This window comes from Scylla paramamosain, chromosome 14, assembly GCF_035594125.1.
Source record: "Scylla paramamosain isolate STU-SP2022 chromosome 14, ASM3559412v1, whole genome shotgun sequence".
Lineage (NCBI taxonomy): Eukaryota > Metazoa > Arthropoda > Malacostraca > Decapoda > Portunidae > Scylla > Scylla paramamosain.
The window spans coordinates 9,308,893-9,321,498 of record NC_087164.1 but is presented as its reverse complement, the minus strand read 5'-3'; the positions used below and the strand labels follow the sequence as shown (position 1 = coordinate 9,321,498).

General features: G+C 35.0%; 1 protein-coding gene across 4 annotated transcripts in view; it reads left to right on the top strand.

Annotated features, from left to right (window-relative positions):
- Nucleotides 1-5,250, top strand: part of LOC135106816 (G protein-coupled receptor kinase 1-like) — a 159,982-nt gene extending 154,732 nt beyond the window's left edge. For all 4 annotated transcript variants that reach the window (XM_064016150.1, XM_064016152.1, XM_064016151.1 and 1 more), the window contains 4 exons: nt 238-400; nt 801-966; nt 1,966-2,210; nt 2,532-5,250. In XM_064016150.1, the coding sequence (XP_063872220.1) occupies nt 238-400; nt 801-966; nt 1,966-2,210; nt 2,532-2,690 (733 nt within the window). In that variant the 3' untranslated portion in view covers nt 2,691-5,250. The remainder of the gene's footprint in view (nt 1-237; nt 401-800; nt 967-1,965; nt 2,211-2,531) is intronic.
- Nucleotides 5,251-12,606: the final 7,356 nt, after the last annotated feature.

Here is a 12,606-nt window from a genome sequence, read left to right as displayed (position 1 = left end):
GCCTCCTGCCCATCTCCCCAACTCCCACCCACTTCTCCCTGTAAGCAAAGCTCATTGCCAGTTGCCACTCACAGAAATTTAGATGCCTTTACCAGATAGAAAATTTACTATTTTTTATTCTCAAGTACACTGAACATTCGTACACATATATTTATGGTTCTTCCTTTTATGAGTTACAAAGAAAAAAAATATTGATAAAGAAATGTAGGATGATCAAGGATTGCCTTCTATTCACAGAGCTGATGAAGTGAAGGAACACCCATTTTTTGGAGGCCTTGACTGGCAACAAGTTTACCTCCAGAAGTACCAGCCTCCTCTCATTCCACCCCGAGGAGAGGTCAATGCAGCGGATGCTTTTGACATTGGCTCATTTGATGAAGAAGACACTAAGGGCATTAAGGTAATATAGTAATTTATAATAAATAAATAGTTGTTTTTTTTTCATATTTTTGCAAGGTAGAGTGACAGTATTGACCAATTCTATGAAACTAAAATTGTTCAGTTTGGTTCAAACACTTGTTTTATGAGTCTGTTTTAGGTATGATTTTCTCTCAAATGGATCAATACATATGCAGTAATTCATATATGCCATAATTGGAGTATACATTATAATACAATAATATTTGATGTGACGAGTGTAATGCATCACATGTTAATGTTGCTATGAAATCTGGGAGGAAAGACATTTCTTGCTATTGCTTTTTCTTGTTAGAGTTGTACAAGTTAATACTCCGGAATCATGTTGCTATTGTGAGTGATTCTTGACAAACAATCTTTTCACTAATAACATCTTCCAACAGCTTACTGAGGCAGACCAGGAGTTGTACAAAAACTTCCCATTGGTGATCAGTGAGCGGTGGCAGACAGAGGTGGCAGAGACTGTGTTTGAGACAGTCAATCAGGAAGCTGACAAAGTAGAACATAAACGACGAGCAAAGCATAAAATTAAGTTTGATGAAGAAAAAGGTGAGTGATCAAGCTTTGTTTGCAGAAATAAAAATAAGAGGAATAATCATAGTTACCGCAGAGACCTTTATAAAATCTTCATCTTATATTGATTACTCTTGAAATAAAAGAAACTCCTTTTTTATCTGATGATTTTTGAGAAACACCAGCCTGCCCTATGTAGCCAACTCTGTGCAACACTGAGAGTGCACCAAAGCAGTTATAAACAAAAATGTATCTCTTTCTAATACCATAGCTTTCAGTTTCATTTTATTGCTTTATTATATGCATGTTGACATAAACATTGAAAAAACAAAATAACCTCCAAATATGTTTCAGTTCCTACAGAAGTATTCAGTCCATAATAATTCCAATCCCAAAAGATAGGTATGTGCATGAAAACATTCACTCCTAACTTGTCAAAATATTCTTTGTTACTGTTGGTGACAAGTCTCATATATACAAACAAAATTGAAGGCTGTAAAATGGCTCAAAAAGGAAATCGTATATATCCACATTAAACACTTCCCTAAGAGATATGTATATATACGTACTAAACACTGTATGGGTTAAGTTAAAGATATTGCTAGAAATCCTGATATAGGAATATGCTGAGTACAGTGGCATTCTGTTTTGTCGTTCTCGAATAGGACTTCCAGAACTCATATTAATTTAGACTGCTGGACTAGTGTGTGGAGAGTCACAACATTTTGAAGGACATTAGAGTTAGAACCCAAAAATTAGCCAGTTTTTATTCCTTGGCCTAAGATTGAATGCTTTTTTGATAGACCTCATACATCATCATTCTTTCACTTTCACTTGATGTTCCATATGAATATGTTTTGTTACATTACATCAGAGATGGTCTCTGCCATGCCAGAAAGAGAGAGAGAGAGAGAGAGAGGGAAAATAAAATCAGCTGTTTGTGAAGTTAAAGCTAACAATTTGCAACTCAAAAGTAAAAAAAAATTAATTTGTACTTATTAGAAATTGGTAATTCATATTTTTATTCCTTTTTAGAGTCCGACTGTATAATTCATGGGTACATCAAGAAGCTTGGTGGACCATTCACTTCAGCATGGCAGACCCGGTATGCGAAGCTTTACCCAAACAGAGTTGAACTCCACTCAGAGTCAAGCTCAGGGAAACCAGAACTCATTTTCATGGACCAACTAGATGATGTGTCCTCAGACTTTGTGCAAATTAAAGGGGAAAACTGTATAGTTTTGAAAACCAAAGACAACAAGATAATTCTAACAAATCCTGTAAGTATACAAACTAGGTATCATTGACAGCAAAGTAATACTAAAATACTAAAATTTCTTTAACTGCATTTTTTTTGTAACTGTTTTTTCATAGAGAAAAGTTGCATAAGATGATAAAATTATTTTATCTTAAATATCATAAATAAACACAACTTGAATAGTTTTTGCGGTAAAGTCATACAGTTTAAGAGATACCTGAGAATTTTGTTTTAATGAGCAATGAATGCATTCTCTGTATACACTGCAATTTCACACACAAGTCTAATTGATTAGTATTTATCCACAGGATTTTAGTTAATGACTGACTTGTTCTGTTTTCAGGATGAAATTGGTCTGAAGGAGTGGTCAATATCTTTACGTTCAGCACACAAAATGTCTCTGGAGCTGCTGAGCAACATGGCGAAGAAAGCTGGCAGGATTTATGGTACTGAGGGAAACAACAAGCCTTCATTAATGGCTCGAAATGGCAATGGAAATTGAGAGAATAGTGTGAAATCTTATGTTAGTGAAGTACCTTGACACAACCAACAGATTCTCAAAGTAAACAAGCTGTGTTACGGTATAGACAAAAGTATTTCCTCTAAGGTGAAAAATGACATTTGAGTAACCACAGAGGAGAGAAAACTACCTTGTTACCTTAAGAAATTGTAGAAAAGTGTGTTTGTGCTGTATATTTGTAAGGATAAAGTATATGAGTGTGAAGAAATATAAAGCTTCCATTTCATGCCCTATAGAAAATGGAGGCAAAACTACTGTGACATACTTGATTTGAAACGGAAAAATAAAATGTGAGAAGACTGCAGGCTACCCTGCCCCAGAAATGATTTACTTTGAAAGAAAATCATTCCATCAGATTTCGTAACGAAGCTGACTCTTACGAAAATGATATTTTGCTATGAAGCTTAGAAAGAAAACCGCAGAAATTTCATCAGAAATGAGACAGAACTGCAAAACATACACTAGAAATATGATTGAATTAACTTGTTTGTTTGACTGCTGGCTTCACTTGGCTTGGTAGTGTTGCATTGTTGCAGACTGAAAAACTGGAAAACTTATACTGTAATCAGATATATGAATATGGGAAAGATATTGAGAAATTGTAACTTACTTTCAGCATCTCCCATATTGCTTATAGTATCCTAAAATACACTCATCAGTCTCAATTTTATTTCAGGTAAATGCACAAAGATGCATTAACCTTTGGAATTTTTTAAATGTTCACAAGTATATTTTTGTGCTAGATGATAGAACTGAGTGCTTAGAATTAATTGTTTAACTTCCACTGTGATGATGTCTTACGTGAGCCTGTCTTTGAATGAGATGAAGAATAATTTAATGTGTTGCCAGTGACAACATGAACAGTAAACCCCTATGGTGGACCTGTTGCCAGCGTCTGTCGTTGAAACTAAAGAGTCAACTTTGGTGTTGGTAAAAAAAATAATAGAATTTCAATGTGTGTGCTGTTTGTGTCTCCTTGTGTGTGAAGTTATTGTGCCAGTGTGAGTGACCTGGAAAACTGTGCATTAGCTTGTGTAAGATTTTGCAGCTTTATTATATCTGTATATATTCACAAAATTTCTCAGTGAAACATTCGCAAAACTTTCTTGTTGGACTTGGACTTGAATGCACTATCTCATGAATTTGTAGTCATGAGACAGATTATACCATATTGTATTACTAGACACTGTACTGACAAATACTGTCTGATTCTTGCTTTACTATGATATCTCTCAGTACTTAAATTCTTAATTCCATAAATCTCTGATAACCAGAATTCAAGACCTTCTGGTGTTTTCCTGAAGAACTTTTATCCTCCAGCTTCCCCCGATTTATGCTCCCAACCAATCACCATGTGGCGTATCATTGTCTCTCACTGTATTTGCTCCCATCTAACAAAATCAAAAAATGGTTTCAATACTAGCTGAAACGTCATACACTTGTCGATAGAAAACAATGGTCAACTTGTTGAAAACATGACATGGGAAAAGTTAACTCCATCCTCCAACATTTCTCTAATGTTGCTGCAACTATCTATTAGTATTTATTGACCCTACATTTAAATATACATATCCTGCACATTTATCATCTACCTATATACCAGGCTGGCATCCTCTGTTTAGGGGGATAGCCAAGACAAGGCTCCCACATGTACCCATAATGAAACCCACAAACACTCCCTCTTATTTTAACCTCTAAGCCTCAAAATGAGAGCAGGCTAATCCTCAGTCGTGCTGCATAGCCAGGTCTTTCTGCTCTAAAGCCTGACATTTGAGCTGCTCCACCATAACTGACCCATCTCTTTGATATGATCAGTTGATTGGAACAGATGTGAGAAAACTTTCCACTGAGATCATCAAATATTTGCAGTTACTATCCATTCAACACAATCTCATTAATGCACCACTCCTCCAGACTTTTCTTTTATCTAACACATCCTTTTCACTGTCTGTTTATTTAATTTCTCATCTTCCCCATATTTTTTATATCTCACGTTAGGTCCAATTATCTTCTTTAACAATCACACTTTGGATTTCTCTGCATCCTCAACCATGACAGTCTCTATTCTGTTTAAGCAACTCTCTCTCAGCACCAATTCTTTTTCATAGTTTCCCATTTATCCTTCAACCCTTACAAAGCTGCTCCACATGTTCTTCAGACACCTCATCTCCATCACTTGTGATTTCCTCTTTGTTACTCCTGTGCAACAGAATCAGTACCAGTGCTTCCTTATATAGCCTTCTTCCATTCATTCCAGTCAAACTACATCAAAACACACTACTTGCATTAATTCTTTACCTACACCTTTAACTGTTTCTTCCATTCTAAACTTTGCCTCTACCCTTATTCCTCCATCTATAGCAGCATGCATTCTAAATGTGTGAACTACCTCTAACTAATGTGTCACCTAAATTCACATTCATCCAGCCCAATCTAATATCCTTGTACACTATTACTCTACTCTTATTCACTCTTAATTCTGCCTCCTACACATTCTCCATCATCAAATACTTATCTCTCTATTCTTATTGCATCAATCCCAGTCTCACTGTTCTCTTTTATATGTCTTGTAGTTCTTCAAAATGCTTTCCCACCAATTTCAATAAAATCCTCCCAGTCTACATCTTCACATCAGAATGCCAGAAGCATAGGTGTGTCCATGGCACATCCTCACAGTACCCACAGCTGCCAACACTGTTAATACCACATTAGTAACTATTTGTTAACAATGTCAAATGCATAGGAAAAACCCTGAAGTTTTTTAAAGAACTGACAATAACTGATACAAATGAAGCCATGAATGAAGCTTCAGTCTACCTGCTTCTATATGTCTCCACTCGCACAGCTTCATTTAGCAGGGTGAAGTCAAAGGCTACCTCATTAATCCCCCTTCTTTAACTGAGAGTCATCAGTCTCCCACTCTGCTATAATATTGCATCTTGCTATTTTTATTATTTTCATGGTCACTGCTCTTTTGAACTTAATAACTACGTGTCTCACCACAGCACAGGACTTCTTACTCGCCCTCACCCCTATGCAGTCCATCTCATTAAGGAAATTAGTACCTTTTCTGTTTCATTTCTTTTGTTAGCAGATTCTGAAACTCTGGTTATTCCTTTTCCTACAACTTGTAACTGCTTCAAGTGAAACATAACAAGACCTCTGGAGAGAGAGAAAAAAAAAAAAAAAAAAATATATATATATATATATATATATATATATATATATATATATATATATATATATATATATATATATATATATATATATATATATATCCTCCATATTGGATTTCTTTCTTTGTTTTAACTTTTTTACTGACTTTTCATGTCCTTGGCTGGCCCCCTGCACCCGCTAAACAATACAAAAAATTAGTATGGTGGAGTTTATTTTTAGTTTAGGTAGATTCTTTATTGCACTAGTAAAGGCAAAATTTCCCATTTGGTCATTTTTACTTAAGTCAAGAAAAAATAGAGCTCTGTTTGTGTAAAAGGTCTAAGAGAATATTGCAAGATGCTTTTATGGATTGATTTCCAAGAGCAAAATACCATTCAACAATGATGACTGATACCTATCATTATTGTGTTTCTTTTGATTGATAATCTCATGGCATGTTAGCATTCATGAAACATACTGCTTTGCATACACATCTAAATCAAAGTATAGGGGATCCTCGACTTACATTGGAATTCCATTCCTATGGCGCGACGTAGCACAATTTTCACCATAAGTTGGAGCACATAATTACCTATGTCACTCACCTACACTCTCAAATAGTCTCAAACAATCTTTTAGCCTTTTCCTGAATCAACATAAGGCTCACTGGGATATGCTGTTGATGCTGGTCTTCCAGCTAAAGCACTAATAATCTTCTAATCTCAATAATGAGACCACTACACTGCTTTGTAATCATAGTTGATTTCATAAGAGCAGATCCTTTCATATGTTCAAGTATACACTTTTTATCAACGATGCGACTTAGGCCAAGCAACCGGCCAATGTTCATTGGTGTTTCACACTTTTCTGAGTGTTTTATTATATTTAATTTCTCTTTCATGGAGATGGCTTTTCTTTTCTTCAAAGCACTGCCATCAAAAGAGTCTGAATTAATGAAGGGCAAGAAGTCCCCCCAAAAAGACAACACAAATGAAAGAAAGCAAATGTAGTGCAAACCAATATGGCATACAACTGGTTAATGTAAACAAAGCTGTCTTCCTCATATAACGCCACCATGACAACATATTTGTAAATTTATGGGAGATGGTGATGTAACCACAAAACACTATAGGTTGAGGACATTGTAAATCAAGGGCCTACCTGTACAGTGCACAGCTTAAAAAACAGCTTCAAATGTGAAGATGAGACAAATTGTCTGCTTTCTACGCTCTGTAATTGTAGCACTGAAACAGCAACAGTAGCAATGAGACAATGGAAAAGGGAACATAGTGGCCAGAATTATTATTAAGTTTGTGTAATTCAAGAATGCATCAAAACCAGAGGGAAAAAGTCACAGAAAGACAAGGGAGGAATAGGAAGCAAACTGGGAAATCAATAAAAACCATGATATTTCTTCACAGATGGAAGTCACAAAGGGGGAAGTCAAGCAAGTGAACAGACCAATGAAGATGACAATGGTATCCAATCCAACAATCTGAGAAATGCTCATTCAAGAATGTATGAATGTCATGCAAGTAATGGCTTCATCTGTATCAGTCACTGCTGACACTTGAAGGATCATGAATCCCCACAGCATGTATAAAAATTCTTCTCACTTATATTTACTGAATGTCCATCTTAATATCATGGATAAAATGGCACACTGAACAACACATTTTGGTGCATTCCTTCTGTGATCACTAACCTACACTTGGGTCTTGGATCCTTATATCTAAGTGTTGCAGCACCTGACATCTCTGGAAAGATAGAAGGTGTCCACATTAACAAATACCAGTGGCCTCTTATGAGTGGCAGATCAGTAATATTTCTAAATATAAATTATCTGTTTATTGTATGCAAAATTTTATTTTTATTTGATTCAAACAATAAATGTTAAAAGTTCTCTTCAAAATATGACACATGTAACACCCATGTTTCTATATTGGCTCCTCTGTTTTTCCAACTGACAGAGAAAGGGTGTCTAAAATCCAGTCAAATTTACAACAAATGTTGAAAATATCATAAATATATGGGGGGGGGGAGGGAACAGAGCTCCATCTATAAAGTGGAGTTATATACTGATAAACCAGAGATGTTCCATTAAACACAACTTAAGCCATGATAAATTAACTTGCATACCAGTAAAGTGGACTTCTGAAACAATATATTGGATTTACTTTACAATGAATCTGACATGCTTCAGTAAGCTCATTCTAAAGTGAAAATATTTAATGCTGTTTTTCCATATTTTGCAATGATTTCTCAAATTCTTGAAAACAGGTTCACAAAATCAAGGACACACTGTACATGTAGTCACATTTATCTACATTATATACCCATGCACGCATAGCATCAGCACTTGTGGCCACAAACATGCTACATAGTTATTCTCCTGCCTTTAATACTTCTCAACATGCCTGAGATATTTTATCTCATGATGATAAAGTTTATAACAGTGTTAATTGGTTACAAATGCTCTCATATGCTGAAATAAGCTGCATAATTTTGGATGACTATAAATATACAGAACAAATAATAAGGCAAACAAAAAGGAAAGCCATCAGCTTGTCATGATATGAAGATGACCTGTGGGCACAAGTCTCTTGAGGGGTGGCTGCTGCTGACCTACTGCAGCTTATACATCAGTCAAACTTGGAAAAAAAATATAGAAATTAAACTTTTATGAGTTCTGTGCCTTTGTAGTTAATAAATGAACATTACTAAAATATAAAGGAAGTACATGTCATGGAATGGGTGAATGAAGAGGAATTATGTATCCGGTATCACTTAGAGAAAACACCACACCAGCTTTTCCTACAGCTTCAAGAAATTTAGATTAACGTTTTTTTTTTTTTCCATTATGAGTTTGACTTCCAAGCCATAGCTGTGCTGTAATCATGAACTGACCAAATCATATTGTGCATCACCACCCACATGTTAAATAGGAACATAAGTTTTTTTTTTTTTTTTTTTTTTCTCTCTCTCTGATTCCTTTCTATTTGGCTGCTCCTTCACATTATACCAGAACCAAAGAACAGCCTTTCATGCAACCTTTCCTTCCAAGTTGTAGTGTTCTGTTATTTTTTTTTCTGGGTTACTTCCAAGCCCTTTATATTTTTACACTGATTTATTGTGGCAGGGGAAGATGGCCTCATAGTGCTCACTGTGGTCAGATTGGAAGAATATGGTCACTGCATTCCCTCAGTACATTAAGTAAAAGGAATGGTGCATGGGATATGAGAGTCCCTTATCTATATCTGTATTTTCCAAGCCACCTCCCTTTAAGACAGAGCTCTGTCTGGTAAATTAACATACAGAAAGACTTTAATTAAAAGTCAATTGCAATCACTCTCAAAATACTAACAAACAATATTTTTACTCTGTCTTTCACTGATAAACAAGATAATAGCCTCAGAGACCTACATTTAAAATGTTTCAGTCTGGTGGTGTCTCTAATTATGGATTTACAAAGAAAAGAATATGAAATAACAGATCAATTAAAACACAAAGCAAAAAAGCATCAAAGTTTTTTTGGAGTCGATTGTGTTTCACAATATACTCATTAGATGGCTATTACTGGTTTACCAGCACAATTTTAGCTCAATTGTGCTGACACAAAAGCTACATCTAAATCACTGTCATGCATGACAATATTGTGAAGGTTGTGAAATAACAGATGTCCATCTGATGGCTACATTAGTGTGTGGGTTGACTCACCTGCTAACTGGGTGAGTTTAAGTGATGTCAGCTGGCATAACTCATTTGCCACAAAATAGGGAGTCTGGTGTGCAGCACCTTGAAAAATAATGTTAAGGCATTGTCACACACTTTTCTGTCAGTGTCAATGATTTCCATAGTTTTTGCTTGTTCCATTGTCTCTTTCTGTCTGGATCAGGCAGGCAGATGTGATTGTCTTCATGGGGCAAGTTATCACAACTTCTATAGTCAAATAATATCTACTATAGAGGTTAACATATAAATATTATAAGTAAAACAATATTTTTTGCAAAATAAGATTTAACTATTCAGTGCCAAAAAGCTTAGGATAAATCAATTAACCACACATTACAGAGTTGTTGACATTTTGAAGATCTGTGTTTCTTAAGTGAAACTAGTTCCTGCACATCAAGGAACAATCATCCTTGCTACACACTATGCATGTACTGAATGCTCCTTGGTGGACACATCTTTCAGAGGAATTTGTTACAGAGTACACAAAGCCACCATTTCTCAGTGACCACAAAGATCCCATTTACCTGAAGAAAGGTATCTGCTTTGTGATAAGCCAATTATGAATGCATCATGCATTCATTTTTAGACAAAGCATATAATCAAGGGCAGAGAGTAACTGCTGCCTGTGTGTTGGAGTCATATTTGTTAATTAATTCAGACAAACAACTGTATGTGTGTGACGGTGTGTTCAAGAAATTCTTGATTTTCAGAAAATAAAAAAAAGGGAAAAAAGAAAAAAGTAAAAAAATAGTAGTGTGACAGTGCCTTTGGTTAAATTCAAGGTGAGACAATGACTGCTATTCCTCCTCCCAACTATTGTAGATGAGCAATGCCTTCCATCTTGTGTCAGCAGAAGTCATCAGCATTGCCAGGAAAGATTAAGGAGAATCTCAAGTGTGCCATGAAACTGTTAATTGTGAGACAGATAAACAATGGACAAAGCAAATATTTGGTGGATGCTAAGTTTGATGATAGTATACAAATGTATATCTATGGCTAAATGAGAAGGAAAAGATGGAAATGGGGCAAATAAGTGTAATGTCTTGGATTAAGTTCCACTTAAATTTTTTTCCCATAAGTTCTTCAGTATGCCTATTGTGCATTCAGTTAACATGCCCACAAATATTTATAGTTCAATACACACACACACACACACACACACACACACACACACACACACACACACACACACACCAGTGTAGTATGCAACCTTTGTAAAGTTATTGGGAAAGATTATGCAACTTCTGTGAGATCAGCAACTAGTAATAGCAAGACTTCAAATTTAGAGGAGGATTATCATGTCTGTAATTACCATTTTGGTAATGGACACTATTAAGTATTCAAGTTAATGATGTGGTTTTGGTCTTACACCTTGTATTACATCCATAACATCTGAAGACAATGTCATGGGTGTGTTCTGCATTGTTTTGCCCCTCAACACTATTTCTTTGACTTGAAACCTGTGGTGAATAATGAACCTGTGGAAACTCAAATAACCATACTCCACAGTTAACTATTTTTATTTATTCATTTATTTATTTTTAACTAACCTGCATGGAAAAATGAATAGCAGGGTGGCTCATACACCAACTCTCCCACCTCGTGCAGGAAATGTGACCTGTGCATACATAGCTAGGTACAGCAACTGATGCATCATACAACTAAATACTAAGTTTGTTCCATTCACAAACTCAAACTGAGTTAGAGTAAGTGCCACAGTATATAGATAAAATAGTATGTATCAGCACAAGAGAAGTGGAGCAAGTAAGTGAAAAGCAATGAATTCTTTTTCCCTTAACAGGAAGAATCCTCATTATAAGCCATTTATCACTGAAAACTTCTGGATATCAGATGTCCTATGCACAAACCATTCTAGTGTTGAGAGATATCACTGTATCTTTTTTTTTTCCTATTAGTGCTCAAAAAAAGAAAACAGGATGGCATCACTTTTGTTAATCTGTAATCAGACTGATGTCCTGCATGTTGCCAAAATGAAGAAAAAAAGCCTTCATAATTAACAAACTTGATAGTGCTCATTCATATGTCATCTTAATTAAACCTTCTACAGAATATTGGAAGTAGATAAGTATCTATCATTCTAGTGTCACCACCATTTATTAACTTTATACATCAACAGTTGTTCATACTATGTTCATAACTCATGGGATCAAACACTTTCAAATACAATGATTTTAACAGGATATATTATCAAATTTCCATACAATTCACAGTGAATTATTCATTGAAAGGTATAAGAATTACGAAGGGAACAATTTTTTTCCATTCATTTGTACAACTGTATCTTCTCTGGCATATGAAGTGTCTTAATTACACTTTCATACTAAAACTGTAATTTTCATTGTAATTATAGAAACTTGAGAAGTTATTTTAATCATATTTATTTATATATAATTGTATGATGTAAGTTTATACTGCTATATTGTATGTGACTGCATTGGAATGTATATATTACAGTGTAGTGTTGTGCACTGAGGTAGACTAACAGAATGACATGTGTGTGTGTGTGTGCGTGTGTGTGTGTGTGTGAGAGTGTATGAGTACATGAGCCTGGTATGGGTTCCTGCACAGTGGTCCCACAGGAAAAGAACTATGTTGGTGTGTTAACTTAATGGCTCCTAAGTACTGACTACTGACAATAGTACTATCAGACCTCTCATCATCCTTGTATTTGTTGTTAAATGTTGACAATTTTTAAATGCACTGATCCCAAGCATAAAACATCATCTCCCATCATCACAAGTATCTCATTAACTTAAGAATAATTTCACAGAAATGGGATATTATGTTCTTAATGAACATTCATGCATTTTCAAGATACTGCCATACTTACATATTTCTTGGTATTTTTACATTATTGGCAAAGGCTTTCTGACAATACTTAAATTTTATAACAAAAGCTTTATGCAGATAATATATGAATAACAATATGGAAAAGCTAATTTTATAAATAAATAAATATATATATATATATATATATATATATATATAT